Consider the following 17,476-nt stretch of genomic DNA (forward strand, 5'->3'; position numbering starts at 1 on the left):
TAAGTTTTGTCACTGGTGAGCTCCGCTCTGAGGAGTGTTTGTGACACCCTGTAAAGGAACACAATCGGTTAAAATCCCCTCCATCTTAGTTATTAACCTCCAAATTTCCACATTTGAAACTTCCTCTGGGACTGTTGTCATTCCAAAATCTTGCCTCATAGAGCTTCCAAATGTAACTGGTTTAAGGGAAGACTTTGTAATTATCTTATCATTAGAAGATAACTCAGTAGTTGATATCATCATCTCAGACACTGCTGCCACAATAGATTGAGACGTTCAATCACTGTTTTGATGATACAAACCTCCAGATCCATCTACATCTGTTAAGGGGCTAGAAGTTACTGGAGCAGAGAATGCTACCACATTAGGTGGATTAGATATCAGAGAAGGAGCCTCTAAAGTACTTTCACTTTTCAATGGAAAAATCATTTTCACATCAGTGGTGGAAAATTGAGAATGACACAAGGACAAATTTTCTCTGTCCCCTAAAGTTTTGTCGCTGTCCTTGTCCTTGCCTCATTCTTGTAAGCTCTGCCTTAACTGCACAAGCCTCGAACACTTATGATTTTAGTGTTTGAGGCTTGTGCAAGTGAGGACAAAGTTTGTAGGAATGGGGCAGGGGCAGGAAAAAAACTCTCTGGGATGGGACGGGAAAATGAGTTCCCACAGGGACAGGGAAGAATTTGGCCCTGTGTCATTCTCTAGTGGAAAAGCCTCCTTAAATTACGGTAAAGGAGTCCATAGGACCTTGAATCTTCCTTTGTTGTCCTTTAACTGATCCTTTCCCAGCAGTCCATCAATAGGGAGATCCAAGTCCTCAGTTACAACTCAATAATTCCTCGATGACTCCTCAGTTGGCTCCCATGGGCAATCAACTGTGGGCCGCGTACCATTGCACCAAGCTGTTTAAATCTGTCGGGACTTTGTGTCTGCAGATGACATCAGATATCGATGACAGTTCTCTCCTCAGGAACTCCCCTCCCCTCCTCCACAGTGCTCCAAGTCAGGGGCAGCGGACTCTTCTCCTCCCCATGTATTTGTTTCAGTTGATGTAATTCCCAGAAAATGTTTTGAACCAAGAACTTGTTATGTGTTTCCATAGTAAACACAGGGACAAATCTTGACCCTAATACTTTCACTGTAGATTTCAATTTCATTATAACATTACTAAAATTAAAATAGGAACATGGTTTTAAATCTTAAGAGGTCTTTAACCAAACTGCTTTAGTCTTTTCCTCCTTCAAAATTAAATAATGAGCTGCCACCCAGTCTCCTACATAATGAAAACTACACTGAGCAAAGCCTAGTTTATAAAGGCACAATTCCTGGCCTGAAAACAGCCCAAAGGCCTGAAAAATGAAGTAGGGAAAAAAATGTAAAAAAAATGTAAAACTGAATCAAGGAGAAAGAAAAGAAATATGAAAATTTGACTAAAATGAGCAGAAAAATAATGGAAAGGCAAATAAAATACAACTATTCTGAAATTCTTAGAGAAACTCTAAATCACAGCTACTCAGTTCCCATGAAAACCGATGGTCCCATGAGCTGACGTTGGATGGGAAGGCACCATCAATTTTTATTAGTACACATTCCATTGGACTTAGTATGGCAACCACACTACTTTGCCCATTATGGATACCAAAATTATTCATGATGACCAACATGCTTTTTGAGAAATGATGCCGACTTTATACTTCAGAAATATGCTTTTTAGTTAGTCATCATTTGTTTCTGTGAGGAGGAAATACATATGTTATGGGCGGACTTAAAGTTTTAAAGTGACAGTATACTTTTTGACTGTCCGTGCCAGGTTCCGTGGATGTCATCACCTATATGTGAGAATATAATGCCTGCCTGTTCTCATAGAAGAAAGCAAAAACAATATTAGGAATTATCAAGAAAGGAATGGAAAACAAAAGATGAGAATGTTATAATGCCCTTGTATCACTCCATGGTGCAACTGAATCTCAAATACTGTGTGTAGTTCTGGTCACTGCATCTTTAAAAAAATATAGCAGACAAAAAGGGATGGGACGAATTTCCTATGAGGAAATGCTAAAGTAACTAGGGCTCATCAGTCTGAAGAAGAGATAACAAAGGGGAGATATGATAGATGTCTATAAAATACTGAGTGGAATGGAATGGGTAGATGTGAATCGCTTGTTTACTCTTTCCAAAAATATTAGGACTAGGGGTCATGCAATGAAGCTTTAAAACAAACCAGAGAAAATTATTTCTTCTATCAATGTGTAATTAAACTCTGGAATTTGTTGCCAGAGAATATAGTAACAGCAGTTAGCTTAGCAGGGTTTTTAAAAGGGTTTGGAAAATTACCTAAAAGAAAAGTCTGCAAGCCATTATTAAGATGGACTTGGGAAAATCCACTGCTTATTCCTAAGATCAGCAGCATCAAATCTGTTTTCTCTTTGGGATCTTGCTAGGTACTTGTGACCTGGGTTGGCCACTGTTGTAAACAGGATATTGAGCTTGATGGACCTTCAAGGGCAGGCGAGGAATGGAGAAGGGCAGGCGAGGAGCAGAGAAAGAAATTTTTAAACGGGCCAGTGCGAGGGGAAAGCCGACAAGCCAGCAGAGAGCCAGGGGCAGGCGAGAGGTAGCTCCGCCCACCCCCACCGCGTCAGCGGCTTCAGCCCAGACTCCCCCTTAAGAGGGGGTGAGCCAAAGGCGCGCGGCCATTCGGCGCGCGGCGAAGGCGAGCGGCAAAGGCGCTCGCCTTAGCGAGAGCGCCTTAAGAAGGAGCCTTAAGAAGGAGCCCAGCTAGCTGCGCGCCAGGCACAATCCTTTCACACCGTGGGACATAGGAAAGAGAAAGGAGCAATGGAGGATGTGGGAACCCAGCTGAGCTACCCAGTATACTGCATCGGGTGCCATATGTATGACTACCTCCCCTCCGGTCGATGCCAGGAACTGGATAGCCTGAAACAGGAGGTCGGGAGACTGCAGGTTAGAGTCCAGGAGCTGGAGGGACTCTGCACCATGGAGGAGCAATGCTGGGAAACTGAAGACACCACCAGAGAGAGCCACATCGCGGAACAAGTTAGGGAGCTCGAGAAGTTCATTGAGGAGGCCTGCAGGATGGTGGAGGCACGAGACCACCAACACACTAGGAGAGAACCGACAGTTGGACGACAGGAACCACCAGACACCATGGGAATAGGACCTTGCGGAGGACCTGGGCAGACAGAGGAGGAGGAGACCCATCAGAGCCAGGAGAATGGACTAGCGGACTGCGCAGATGACACAGACCTGAGACCAGGGGCGGAGACACAGCTGAACCCAGAGGACGGACAAATGGACTGCACACATGACACAGATCTGAGACCAGAGAGACAGTTGAAGAAGGGGAGATCAGCTATCGTGGTTGGAGACTCAATCCTGAGAGGAGTAGACAGTCACATAGCCGGAGGGAGAGAGGACCGACTGGTAACATGTCTCCCGGGGGCAAGAACAAAGGACATCATCAACAATATCGAGAGGATCCTGGAGGGAGCCGAGACGGAGGACACAGCAGTAGTGATCCACATCGGAACCAACGACATCAGCAGGAGAAGCTTCAACAGGACTACACTAACTGACCAGTTCAGGATCCTGGGGAGGAAACTGAGACTAAGGGCAAGGAGGATAGCCTTCTCAGAGATCCTGCCAGTACCGAGAGCGGACACAAGGAGACAGAGCGAACTACAAGCAATTAACGCTTGGCTGAGGAGATGGTGCGATGAGGAGGGTTTCCACTTTGTTAGGAACTGGACTACTTTCTTGGGGAAGAACAAGCTCTACAGAAGAGATGGACTGCACCTTAGCACAGCTGGGACGAGGATGCTGGCACGCAACGTCCAGAACGTCATAGACTTGGCTTTAAACTGAAGAGAAGGGGAAAGCCGATAGTCGATCTGACCTCGACACATCGGACATCAGTACCTGACAAGGATACTGACCTGGGACATTGTAAAGGAAGACTTGGGACTGAGTGTGTATGTTTTGAAAAAGGACATCGGACATCAGTACCTGACAAGGATACTGACCTGGGACATTGTAAAGGAGGACTTGGGACTGAGTGTGTATGTTTTGAAAAAGGACCTAAGGACGCATTGCAGGGACCGAGGGCACAAATGGAACTCGTAAGCGGCACCAACACAGAACAACAGGAGCCAGAGGGGCAAAGACTTTGTGAAATAGAGCCCAGAACTGAGTGGGAATTACGAGAACAAGAGGTGCAGGGGATACAGGCTGAGGACGTCACAGACACACAGCAGCAGGAGGAGGATGAAGCTCGGGGGCTGACAAACCATGAGGAGGACTGCAGGAGTACCAAAACACGAGAAAAACAAAAAGAGAGGGCAAAAAACTGGGTCTTAAACTGCCTGTACACAAATGCTAGGAGCCTGAGGACCAAAATGGGAGAACTAGAAATCACTGCCAGCAAAAAGGACCTAGACATAATTGGAGTCACAGAAACGTGGTGGACTGAGGAAAATCAATGGGATGTGGCCATACCAGGGTACAAACTATACAGGAGAGACAGGGCACATAAAAAGGGTGGAGGAATAGCGCTGTACATAAAAGACTCCATACCCTCAACCAAGATGGAAACAACAGTACGGGCGGATGGCTTGGAATCACTATGGGTTAAGCTACAGGGAGGAACTGGGGCAGACATTAAATTGGGTCTGTACTACCGCCCACCTGGACAACCTGAAGAAATCGACCAGGACCTGGAGGCAGAACTGAGGCAGGTATGCAGAAGCGGAAATGTGGTGGTGATGGGGGACTTCAACTATCCTGGGATAGACTGGAGTATTGGGCACTCAAACTGCGCAAGGGAGACCAATTTCCTAGAGGTCACGAGGGACTGTTTCATGGAGCAACTGGTCACGGAACCAACACGGGGTGACGCCACCCTTGACCTAATCTTCAACGGACTAGGGGGGCCAGCAAAGGAGGTGACAGTATTAGCCCCGCTAGGTAAAAGTGATCACAACACGATCCAGTGCAGGCTAGAAATTGGATCATCAAAGGGGAAAAGAACCACAACGACGGCACTCAACTTCAAAAAAGGAAATTATGATGCCATGAGGGAAATGGTGGGAAAGAAACTCAAAGGCAACATAGGGAAGATGGAATCCGTAGAAAAAGCCTGGACCTTATTCAAGGGACCTGTGCACGAAGCGCAAAACCTGTGCATCCCCAAGTTCAGGAAAGGGTGCAAAAAAAATAGAACAAAAAACCCAGTGTGGATAACAAATGCAGTGAAGAAGGCGATAAGCGACAAGAAAGCATCGTTCAGAAAATGGAAAAAAGACCAAACAGAGGAGAACCAAAAAGTGCACAAAGAACACCAGAAGGAGTGTCACCGATTGGTTAGAAAAGCAAAAAGAGAATATGAAGAGAGACTGGCAGAGGAAGCAACAAACTTCAAGTCGTTATTCAGATACGTCAAGGGGAAGCAACCGGCAAGAGAAGAAGTGGGACCATTGGATGATGGAGATAGAAAGGGAGTAGTAAAAGAAGAGAAAGAGATAGCTGACAGGTTAAATGAGTTCTTCACGTCAGTCTTCACGGTGGAGAATACAACCAACATTCCGGAACCCGAGGAGATCGCAATAGGAGACCAAGATGATAAACTGGTCAATTTAGAGGTAAGCCAAGAAGATGTACTCAGGCAGAGAGACAGACTAAAGAGCGACAAATCGCCAGGTCCGGACGGCATTCACCCAAGGGTACTCAAGGAACTAAAAAACGAAATAGCGGAGCCACTTCGACAGATATACAGCCTATCCTTAAAAACTGGAGAGATCCCGGAGGATTGGAAAATAGCAAATGTTACGCCCATCTTCAAGAAGGGCTCAAGGGGCGACCCAGGAAACTACAGGCCGGTGAGCCTGACCTCAGTCCCGGGAAAGATGATGGAGGCACTAATTAAAGACAACATCTGTGAACACACCGAAAAAAATGGACAGCTAAAACCGAGTCAACATGGCTTCTGCAAGGGCAGGTCATGCCTCACCAACTTATTGTACTTCTTTGAGGGGGTGAACAACCAGGTGGATAAAGGGGAATCTATAGACATCATTTACCTTGACTTCCAAAAAGCCTTCGACAAGGTACCACACGAGAGACTGCTTAAGAAGATATGGAACCACGGGGTGCAAGGGGAGGTCCACCGATGGATCAGAAACTGGCTGGCAAACAGGAAGCAGAGGGTTGGAGTAAAGGGCCATTACTCAGGCTGGAAAGGGGTCACGAGCGGAGTTCCACAGGGGTCGGTGCTAGGACCGTTCCTGTTCAATATTTACATAAACGACCTAGAGGTGGGAACCAAGTGTGAGGTCATTAAATTTGCAGATGACACCAAACTATACAGCAGGGCTCAAACCAGGGAAGACTGCGAAGATCTCCAAAAGGATCTAACGCAGCTGGAAAAGTGGGCCGAAAAATGGCAAATGAGCTTCAACATAGGGAAATGCAAGGTCATGCACGTGGGGAAAAAGAACCCGATGTTCACATACAGAATGGGGGGAACACAGCTAGGGGTCAGTAACCTGGAGAGAGACCTGGGAGTGATGGTAGACGCAACACTGAAGGCATCGGCGCAGTGCGCCACAGCCTCAAAGAAAGCAAACAGAATGTTGGGTATCATTAAGAAGGGTATTACGACCAGGACGAAGGAAGTCATCGTGCCGCTGTATCGTTCAATGGTGCAGCCGCATCTGGAGTACTGTGTCCAGTACTGGTCGCCGTACCTCAAGAAGGACATGGCAGTACTTGAGGGAGTACAGAGAAGAGCACCTAAACTGATAAAGAGAATGGAAAATCTCCCATATACCGACAGATTGAAGCAGTTGGGACTTTTCTCACTAGAAAAGTGGAGACTTAGAGGAGACATGATAGAAACCTTCAAGATCCTGAAGGGCATAGAAAAAGTAGACAGGGACAGATTTTTCAAATTAAGGGGCACCACAAGTACAAGGGGGCACACGGAGAAATTGAAAGGGGACAGGTTTAGAACAAACGCTAGGAAGTTCTTTTTCACTCAGAGGGTGGTGGATACATGGAACGCGCTTCCAGAGGCTGTTGTAGACAAGAAAACATTAAATGGTTTCAAAGAAGGTTTGGATAGATTCCTAGAAGAAAAAGGGATAGAAGGGTATAGATAGGTATAGACCACTACTCAGGCGATGGGCCTGATGGGCCGCCGCGGGAGCGGACCGCTGGGCAGGATGGGCCTATGGTCTGACTCAGCGGAGGCAACTTCTTATGTTCTTATGTTCAGTTTGCCCCAGTATGGCAATTCATGTTCTTATGATATCAAATCCAAAGCCATGCAAAATTTTCAAAAACAATTCCAGCGATGATCCAAGTGGTGAAAACTATTGTTAAGAACAAAATCCATCACTTTATACATAGGTTAATATGTATTAATAGAGAGGAGCCAGCATGGATTTAGTGATATAATGCCGTTCCTTACCAATTCACTTGAATTTTTTAAAAGGTAAAAATAAACATATGGATAGGGGATTGCTGGTTGATGTGAAGCTGATTTTAGACAGAATGTAGAAACAGGAATTGAGAAGCCCAGAAGCTAAATCCATATATACAGTAGGCAACATCCAATTTCTATCAACAATGGCTCCTTTACTGGAAGAGCAGTCTATTTTGAATAAGACTGAATTATTGAATTGTTTTCATCTGATGAAGCAGGTGTAGCTCCCTTAATCTACTAATGAAATATATTGAGTCAGTTTAATAATAAAATAAAAGATATCCCTTTTTAAAATTAATTTTTATTAGTACACATTCCACTGGACCTAGCATGGCAACCACACTACTTTGCCCATTATGGATACCAAAATTATTCATGATGACCAACGTGCTTTTCGAGAAATGATGCCGACTTTATACTTCAGAAATATGCTTTTTAGTTAGTCATTATCTGTATCTGTGAGGAGGCAATAGATAAGTTTTAATTAATATGCTAACCCCCCATTTTATGAAGCCGCTTTAGGCTTTTTATCCCAGCCACGGCGGTATTAGCTCCGACACTCATAGGAATCCTATGAGCGTCAGCGCTAATGCTGCTACGGCTGGTGATAAAAAAGCTTTAACGCGGCTTCCTAAAAGACAGGGTAAAGAAAGTATCCTTAAAAACAAGGAATATAGTGCAAAAAGTTCAGAAAAGTAGATATTTTACCCCCCCCCTCCGAAATGTACTATTAGTGAGAACCCATGGAATAAACTATTAATAGCAAATATATATTTAGAAAGATTTTCCAAAGATGGTATGGAAATCAGAGAACATAATTCAGCTTAAATCCTCAAGAGCCAATGAAGGGGATTACAAAAGCATAAAACAACAGCCCCAAAGCATTTCATGGTGCTTTTATGAAGCATTTACATTTCAGGATACTGCAGTGGATTTTCTTCACCTTGTAGCTATGTGCTGCCCTGCAGAAGGGCCTGGGCTTAAGTCACAGCTCAGGTGCTTTACTCCCCAGGTAAACCAGGGTTAGGATGCTGCAGAGGCAGAATTCACAGCTCCTGCAGGATGGGGGAAGTCACATAATTACTGATAAGAAAGAAATGTAAATGTAATAAATTGGCCAAACTGTGTATATGCTCTAGTAATACAACATAAAAAAATACAATACAAATTTATATAAAAATATATATGTCAGCATCAGTAAATAGAAGCTATAATAATAACAGTTTATATACCGCAGGACCGTGAAGTTCTATGCGGTTTACAATGATTAAAAGATGTTACAGATTGAGTAGAATTAACAAAGTTAAGGGTTAGTGATTAACAACACCTGGCAACCATACTTCCATTCATTGTATGCCATAACACAAACACACACACAAAAAAGCTCTTGATGGGCAGACGGGATAGGGCAATATGGTCTTTATCTGCCATCATTTTCTATGCTTCTATGTCTGCAGAAGGGATCTTATATTCACTAGCAGCAGCTGTACTGGTACTAACATGAGCCTTATTGCTTAAGCTAAAGATGGGGATTTTGGTCAACATGTGGCCAGTATAAGTGTTCCTTCCTATCACATTAGAATTGCAGTAGTTGCCTTACTGGGATTTAGTATAAATTTTATATAGGGTCATATATGAAGCTTCTCAGCAAAACTTGGTGACGGTAATTATTCTCTCCATCTCCGAGACGCACAGGATTTCACCAGTTTTGTTACTGAATTAGCCTGATGACTAGCCTAAAGGGAAGGTTGGTTAAAGCTCAGATCTGATGAGCATCCATTATCATAAGGATTTCTAAATGTCTTCTCTATGGCCAGCTCAAACATGGGCACAGATCATAGGTAAGACCATGCCTGTGATTGAAGGACACTCTCAAGTACATTCTTAAAGCTTTCGAGGTAAACAGTTGGAAGGACTTGGCTTTGGACAGGTCCATGCAGAGGTAGCTTTGTCATTTGGTGACCTGAGCCAGGAAACCAAGCAACACAAGCACAAAAAGAAAACAATGAGAGAAGGCCAATTATACAGTATATCTCAAATGCAAGTTACATCTGCATCATCTGCAGTCTTCACGTGTGGCTTAAAGATTGGTATTATATCACATCAGAGAACCAGTAAACTTAGTCAAAGGGAGTTGGTGAAAACTCATGCATTGTCGTTGACAGAAGGTGCCATATGCCATAATCGCAATTATCCATTCTTTTTTAAATACGTGCAGGTTTTTTAAAAAAATTAAATCATGTTTTAAGTTGTTTTACAGTCAAATGAGACTCTTTAAAAGACCTATAAACTGCCATTATTTGTGATGACACCTGCTAGCCGGGTTTTGGACCCATAATTTCAAGGGTCTGGAAAGACTGTCATTGCAATGACTTGAACTAAAATAAGCTTGGAAGGATATAAAATAATGGGTAAAATCTCTGGAAAGCTACGCGTGAAAGCACATGGCACCATGTCCCAGCCCTCATTCTGATTGATCAGGAAGATCAAAGGGATTAGAGAGAACTACTGAGTCATAAAAAAGTATATAATTTGGAGAGGGGGAATTAAATTTGTGCTTTTCTATAATGTAAGAATGAGTAAACTTCTAGAAAATAATGAACTTGCAAAAGCAACAATTATTGGTAGAGATAATGCTCAAGTTTAGCTTTTGCATGTATGTGTTTCCAATTGGATTTTTAAATGGTGCCAAGCATGTGCTGATCTTTCATTTGGAATTCTCTTCTTTGACTATCTACTTACTGGCCTTTGCTGTTTATTGGACGTTGGATCTCGCACATAAATAGTTCTTTCAGATTTACGTACTGGTTGCTTCTTCAATTCTTGCCCGTCATTCTGATTCTCTTTGCTTTTTGATTTTATACATCCCATATTTTCTGTAGGAAATAAAAAAAAAAGAAACAAACTCAATAACATTTCTATAATGTTAAAACTAGATTAATATGTTCCAAACATTGAGGGGGAATGTTATTAACATGGACTGCCATTAAGATGTGATATTTTACACAATCCCCCCCTCCCCAGTTATTAATAACTAGGCCTCATGTCTTAATGGTATTCCTCATTGACATTTATGCTCCTGAATCTTTTAAAAGTAATTCAAAATGGTAATTTTTGAATAGTTTCAAATCATTGATTGATTCAAGGCTGCTGAGTTCACCATGGCCTATTATATCAGGACCTGAGAATGTTAGGAATCTCATGGCAATTTTGCAGATGTAGAGTTTTATTTATTTTTATTGATATGTATTCTTCTATGCCAAGATTAAGCACATTATTCACTATAATGTCAATTAAATAAAGCAATCATTTAATAACAAACATATTCAAATTTTATAATTCATCAGAATGTAAAAGATGGCTTATATTAACAAGATATTAAACAATCAAATGACTTATAATACAATTATAAAAATGTCTAACCAAAATCACAAAACTATATCAAATAAGTAAAATAAAATCTAAAATAACATAGCCCCTCTCATCTACTACTGCATATTTCTTTACCCAACCACCAACCTGCTAAATAACCAGGTCTTTAATATCAGCTAAAAATAATATACTTGTGTTGGTTGGTTTTTAGTACTACAAGGTGAGACCTGCTCTCTATTCTCCAGACACTTATACGGTACCGGGCTGACTGAACCCCTTATACAAAGTATTTCTAGAGTGTTAAATCAGCAAGTGGGAACTTGTGTAAAAAGTTTTGTCTGAGTTCACCAGGGTTCAATACTGCCAAATGCACAAGCGTGCCTAGCAGACATTACCCACTCACATCATTTTAAAACACTCTGTGGGCTAGTCTAAAAATCTATAATTCATGATACAAAAAGTTCTTTTCAACTTCTTTTTAAGCTGTGTTTATTACAAAACTATCAGTCACTTTGACACGCAACTCCTGATTGGTGAGGCCCGACTTTAATACAGGAAGAGGTGGTCGGAGCATACCGCGAGTGATTTCCTTCACTCGCCGGCGCTCCAGCTGCCCTCTCTTGTCTCCCTTGCTAAAAACCGTATTTGCGGTTTTTCAACTTTCACAGGGGTGAATATCGGGGGAGTACCGTACATAAAGATAATGAGCTTTCTGATAGCTGGCACTCTCCCAGCGGGGTCCCCCAAGGATCCCCACTTTCACCATCTGTGTTCAAACTTCTAATGCAATCCTTGGGATCCAACCTAGATCTTGCATGAATAAAACATTTCACCTATGTTGTGACAGTGAACCTGGGCAGTGCAGTGGGGATCCTTTATTCAGTGCCCTGGAGGTCCCTGTTACCGCCTTTAAGCAGAGATTATGCCTGGAAATGCCCCAGAGCAGAAAACTACAACTCCCAGAATTCCCTAAGTTTATTCCTCTTCCTTTAAAAGGCAGTATTTAGACCCCATGGTAAAAGGTGGATGGTTCCTTCAAGATTCTGCCTGAATTAGCAGAGGGGATGGAGCAGAGTAATGCAAGGCCTTTATCTCTGATATCTTGCTAAGTAGAAGGGGTGAGCCTAGAGATGGGAGAAGCTGGAAGGAAGTACAGGGAGTCCTGGAAGGCTCTCTCACACCAGCTGGCTGATTGGGGAAATGGAGGACATCAGCCCAGAGCCAGAGAGTCCTGCAGAGGAAACTTGCCCAGATGCCACCCTGCAGTAGAAAAGTAGCTCACCCTGGAGGGGGAGGACGACCTGGAGTTGTAGCCACAGCACGGCAGGTGGGAAGTTTCCTACTTTAAAAGTTATTACAGGTTGTTTTTTTTTTGTGAGTGTGCTGTGCTAGCACCTGGGAACAGGAAGAAAAGAAAGCCTCTTTTGCCTTTTTGTTTTGTTTGTATTTTTGCTTGGGATTGTGCGGTCCAGAGAAGTGGCTAAAAACTAGGAACTGAAAACTGAAATACCTGTAGGACTGGAACTCAGGTGGGTTTCAGGGAAAAGGGAAAAGTTTTGTTTGAGGGGGTTTTTTCTCTGGGGCTAGAACTGCTTATTTCAGGACTGTTCTGAAAAAGACTAAAGTATTGAAGCATTGCAGAGTGGGAATAAATTTATCTATTTTGTTTCTGCTTTATTTTTGCTCTCCTGGAGAGTAGTGCAAGCCAGTAAGTCCAGGGTGGGGTTGCTGCCGTGAAACTGTGTGGAAAAAAAACACACTACAGATTTTTTTATTTTTGGAAGAAAAGATTGTAATGTTGCCAGAGCATGGAAAAATGTGTTCTAATCTGAATTGTTGAGAACTTTACTGCACAAGAGTTATTTTTGTGAATTACTGAATATATTTGGCTATCTGATTTGAACTGAGTTTAATGAAAGCACCTAAATTACATTGAGAACCTAAATTTTTTGAAAACTTTGTATGGTGAACTTTATTTTTGCACACAGCTAAGAGAACAGAGCCAGAGCACACCAGAGGGCGTGGGAGCCACTGGCAGGTTATTCCTTGTGGCAGGGGCCTCGGGTGGGTCACTGTGGCTCAGCCCAAGTGTCACTGCCACAATGTGGACGACATAACAATCATACTACCTGTAACGGATGCATTAGTCAATATCCTCACCACTGTCAAAATATATGTGTCCACATCATAGAAAACTGGACCTCAACCCACCACCTCAAACTAAATAAGAACAAAACCAAATTCCTTTGGCTGGGACCCTCGACTGACCCTTGCTACACTCCAAGGATTACAGCAGACGATACAGATTTTCCATTTGAACTACCATCTTGAATCTCAAGAGTTGGAAATTAACTGCCTATGCATGAAAAGCCATGTACAATCGATAATAAAACAATCTTTCCTTGTGATGAGAAAGCTAAGATCCATCAGAAAATACTTTAAAACAGAAGCCTTCCGAATTGTAGTGCAATCCCTAATCCTATTCTGATTAGACTAGTATAATTTAACACTAGTTCTTTGTTCTAAAACATTGCTATAGCGCCTACAACAAGCTCAAAATGCAGCAGTAAGACTCATATATGGACTATGGAAATTAGAATACCTACAACCTTACTATATGAAACTTCATTGGCTGCCCATAATTGCAAGGATCGTTTAAATTAGGCATCACTGCCTTTAAGATCATGAGAGGGAATGCCCCCCGACTACCTAATAGAGTTGGCCATCCTACTCCATAGTGCATCTAACAGATTTTCCACCAGAAATATTTTCCACTTAAAATTCCCAGCATGCAACAATATAAAGTCTACAATGCAAATCACCTTATCTATCCAATATCAATTAGCAAAATGCTGGAACCAACTACCACTTACACTACGATCTTATGACCACTATCTCAGGTTCAGAAAGCTTTTAAAAGCATTTCTGTACCAAGACAGGGAGCCAACCTTGAAGTAACTAAATAATTGTAAAAGCCCATTTCTAAACTGCCTAATGCAACCCCTGAGACACAACGATGAGCCAACGATAATTTACTAGTAACTATGTATTGGTAACTATGGCCTAATTGTATTAATAGTTGTACTGATCTACCTGTACTAGCAACCCTATTGAATGTCCATGTCAAACTGTCTATTGTAGTTTCCTGGGTAACCGATCCAACCTCTTGTAATGTAATCCAACCTTGAATAGGTAAAGGCGGAATAGAAAACCTGATTAACATAACATCCTCAAAAATTGCTTCAGCTCGTTCCGCTGGGGGGCCAAGGCCTGCTGTCAGTAATTTGGAGAGATGCTGTCAGACAAAGCTATAGGGTGACAATGCACTACTTTGGCTATAAAACTGTCCAATCCCTTTCCAAAAAGCATCCGATCTTTAAAAGGAAGTCTGTTTAATGTGGCTTTAAATGCCAGTTCTCCTGCCCACTCTCTGATTCAGAGCATCCTCTGGGCAGAAACAGAATATGCATAAACCTTGCTCATGATTCTAATGATGTCATACAGAGTACCTGCCACATAATCTATCCCTGCCAGAACCATCTGGGGGGTAAACATCATCATCCACGGAATTCGATGAAACCTGGTGTGGCATGCACGAGCAACAAATGATTCTGCTGCCAAGGCCTTAATCCCCAGAGCTAAGGCCTCAAATTACCTTTTTCAATACTGTGTGCATCCTATGATCTTGGGTATCCTTCAGAATTTTGCCACCTTTACTAAGCAGGGAAGTCCACTTGGTAACCTGAGCTACCAGTGAATTTATTGTAGGCTGAATAGTTGTTGAAATTCAGGAACCATGGGTTAAAGCTTTGACATAGTCATACCTACCTGAAGAAAGCCTCTGGGGCCTCCCAATGCTCCATGATTAACATGGCAATATCTGGTTGTGAGGGGAAAAAAAATGGTCTGCATTTTTGAACCACTTATAACAGAGCACTGTGAAGACGAAGCTTGTAGGGTTTCCTATTTCTATTCCCATAGCAAATCTATGATCACTTCCAGAAGAGCTGTAGGCTTAAAAAGGTGGTGCACTATGGGGTCCTCTCCCTGGTCAAGGGACAGGGCCTGAGGAGTCTGAGCAAATCAGGGCCATCCAGATATCCACTTATGTAAAGGGTTCCCATAATCATGATGTAAACCTTACCCTAACACTAGATACCAAGTGAATCTTTTTAAGTGTAGTGGGGTGGGTCCCCCCACTCAAAAAAGAGGGTTACTTTGTAACCCTCAAAAAAGACAAAATAGTTATCCACCGTTGGGGTGCATTTGACGGGTCACCTCCCATTCAGTGCATGCATTTATCTTGCGTGCAATTGAAGGGGCGCATTTGTCGAGGCACTATTGTCGTGCACGCATTTGATGGGTCATCGAGGAGTCCATTTCCATTAATTTTTAGCTAAATTGAGGGGTTTTGAGACAAATAAAGGCTTTAGAAAAAATTTGGGATATTCAAGATGGCCACCGCAATAGTGATTCCACAGCAAAAAAGGGCCTGGGGAAGCTCTAACAACAATGAAAAAATTTTGGTAAGGGATTTTTGGAGGGGGTACTAGCCCTGGCTCCAGAAACTGCCAAAACTCTAAAATTTTAGACCCCCCCCCCCCCCGATTTTCCCCATAGGGAAGACAGAGACCCTTCTATCTCAGAACAAGCTCCAACAGTCCAGACTTTTTAATCTTCAGGCTGCCAGTCTAGCCAAAGCCGGACTGAGACCTCAGACCCCCACAGGATCACACACCGTGATGGTGGGAGGGAAAATAAAGTAGCCGACACCCATAAAGCTCAAGCCGACCACTGCAGCGCCAAACAGCCTATGCTCAAGTGCCTAATAAATGAGGCAGCGAGCTATCATCAAGGGACATGGACCCCCGAGCTCCACAAAAATTATTGCAAGCTGGCTAAACAGGGACCAAATGGTTGCCCTGCTAGCTGCAGACTGCTGCAATTATAGTCTGTGTCTTCAAGGCAGAGTTACGCCAGCTGAGTGAAAGCTCTTGGGCACCGAAAGCCTATGGATATGGATTTTAAAAATTCAAAATAAAAACTGCAGAGCAGAAAAATAGCTTCTCAACTCGCCTGCAAAAGGAGAAAACTGAGACGACAGAAGTCAGTCAACTGAGGAAGGAGGTAGAGCTGATGCATCTTTCTGCAAACAACTCGGGGCTTCGCGGAGATAACCCTAGGGTACAGGACTCTCAGACACTCTGCACCAGAAGATGTATTATTAGCATGCATGTTCTTCTTTCCATATATAAATAACTCTCATGATATTCATTGTGTATATCCTAAAATCCCAACTGGCAAGATGATCCCTGAAAACTGGGTTGAAAACTGCTGGCCTATAAAATCCTGAATGGAGTGGAATGGGCAAATGCAAAATTGTGTGTTTACTCTTTCAAAAATTACAAAGGCTACAAGAAAATATTTTTCACCCAACACATAGTTAAACTCTAGAACCTGTTCCTGGAAGATGTACTAGAAGCAATTAATGCAGCTATGTTTAATAAAGTTTTGGACAAATTTCTTGGAGTAAAGTCTATAAACCATTATTAGGATAGACCTCGGGAAAATCATTGCTTGGCTCTGAGGGAATAGCATGGAATCTAAACCAGGGATTTATGACCTATTTTGACCACTGTTAGGATACTGGGCTAGATGGACTTTTGGTCTGACCCAGTGTGGCAACTCTTATATCCTTATTTTCTTTAATTCCCCAAGCAGCCGATGTAAGATATTTAGAATAATTATCAATAAAAAAATGATAATTGAAGGAAGCTTATATTTATGACACTATGGGCTCCTTTTACAAAGGTGCGCTAGCGTTTTTAGCGCATGGATTGGATGAGTGCACGCTACAGCATGCGCTACCCGAAAAACTACCGTCTGCTCAAGAAGATGGGGTATCAGCTAGTGCGCGCTATTCCGCGCATTAAGGCCCTAATGCACCTTTGTTAAAGGAGCACTATGTGGATGCAAGTGTAATTTTAGATAATATAATAATGTGAATTACCATATTTATTGGATTTATTGTAGTATCTACTCCTCCTGACGAAGCCTATTTTGGCGAAACTCGGGTCTGAGTAGGGGAGAATTTAATGCACGTTTCACAGAAGAGCACATGGTGGGGGAACTCCTGCGGAGCTGTGCATGAACAAGCAAGGTCATTTCAACAAGATAAGTGCCAATTTGAGAACTGATGAAACAGCAGGATTATGTTGATACTGTACAGGAATGGCATATGAAGGGACGAATGAGGTGCAATGATGGTCCCTAATTAAATTTTCATGCGGCTTCATGCAGGAGATATAGGCAATGAGCACTTCACATAGTTTACAATAAGTTTTCATTTTATTAATAGTTTGACTTTAGTGCTTAAGTGACGAGTATATAAAGTATGCACTAAAGAATATACAGGACTGTACTCCTTTTTTAAGTTACTTATTTTCTAAGATACAGAATTTGTAAATATTTTGTACAGACCCCCCCCCCCCCTTGATCTTTCTCCATCAGTTGATCCTCTCAGCTTGCTCTCTCTCTTCGATTCAACCACCACAGCTCTTTTCTCCCTTATCCTCCAGGCTTGATCCTTGCCCACCCTTACAG

General features: G+C 42.6%; 1 protein-coding gene across 11 annotated transcripts in view; it reads right to left on the reverse strand.

Moving 5' to 3' along the window:
- The window catches only part of LYN (LYN proto-oncogene, Src family tyrosine kinase), a 242,633-nt gene that overhangs the window by 91,978 nt on the left and 133,179 nt on the right, over positions 1–17,476 (reverse strand). For 6 of the 11 annotated variants that reach the window (XM_033933634.1, XM_033933629.1, XM_033933627.1 and 3 more), the window contains exon 2: positions 10,244–10,377. In XM_033933634.1, coding sequence (XP_033789525.1) covers positions 10,244–10,372 — 129 coding nt within the window. In that variant the 5' untranslated portion in view covers positions 10,373–10,377. The remainder of the gene's footprint in view (positions 1–10,243; positions 10,378–17,476) is intronic. The other 5 variants (XM_033933638.1, XM_033933635.1, XM_033933628.1 and 2 more) reach the window with 1 other exon arrangement.

This window comes from Geotrypetes seraphini, chromosome 2 (assembly GCF_902459505.1).
Source record: "Geotrypetes seraphini chromosome 2, aGeoSer1.1, whole genome shotgun sequence".
Taxonomy (NCBI): Eukaryota; Metazoa; Chordata; class Amphibia; order Gymnophiona; family Dermophiidae; genus Geotrypetes; species Geotrypetes seraphini.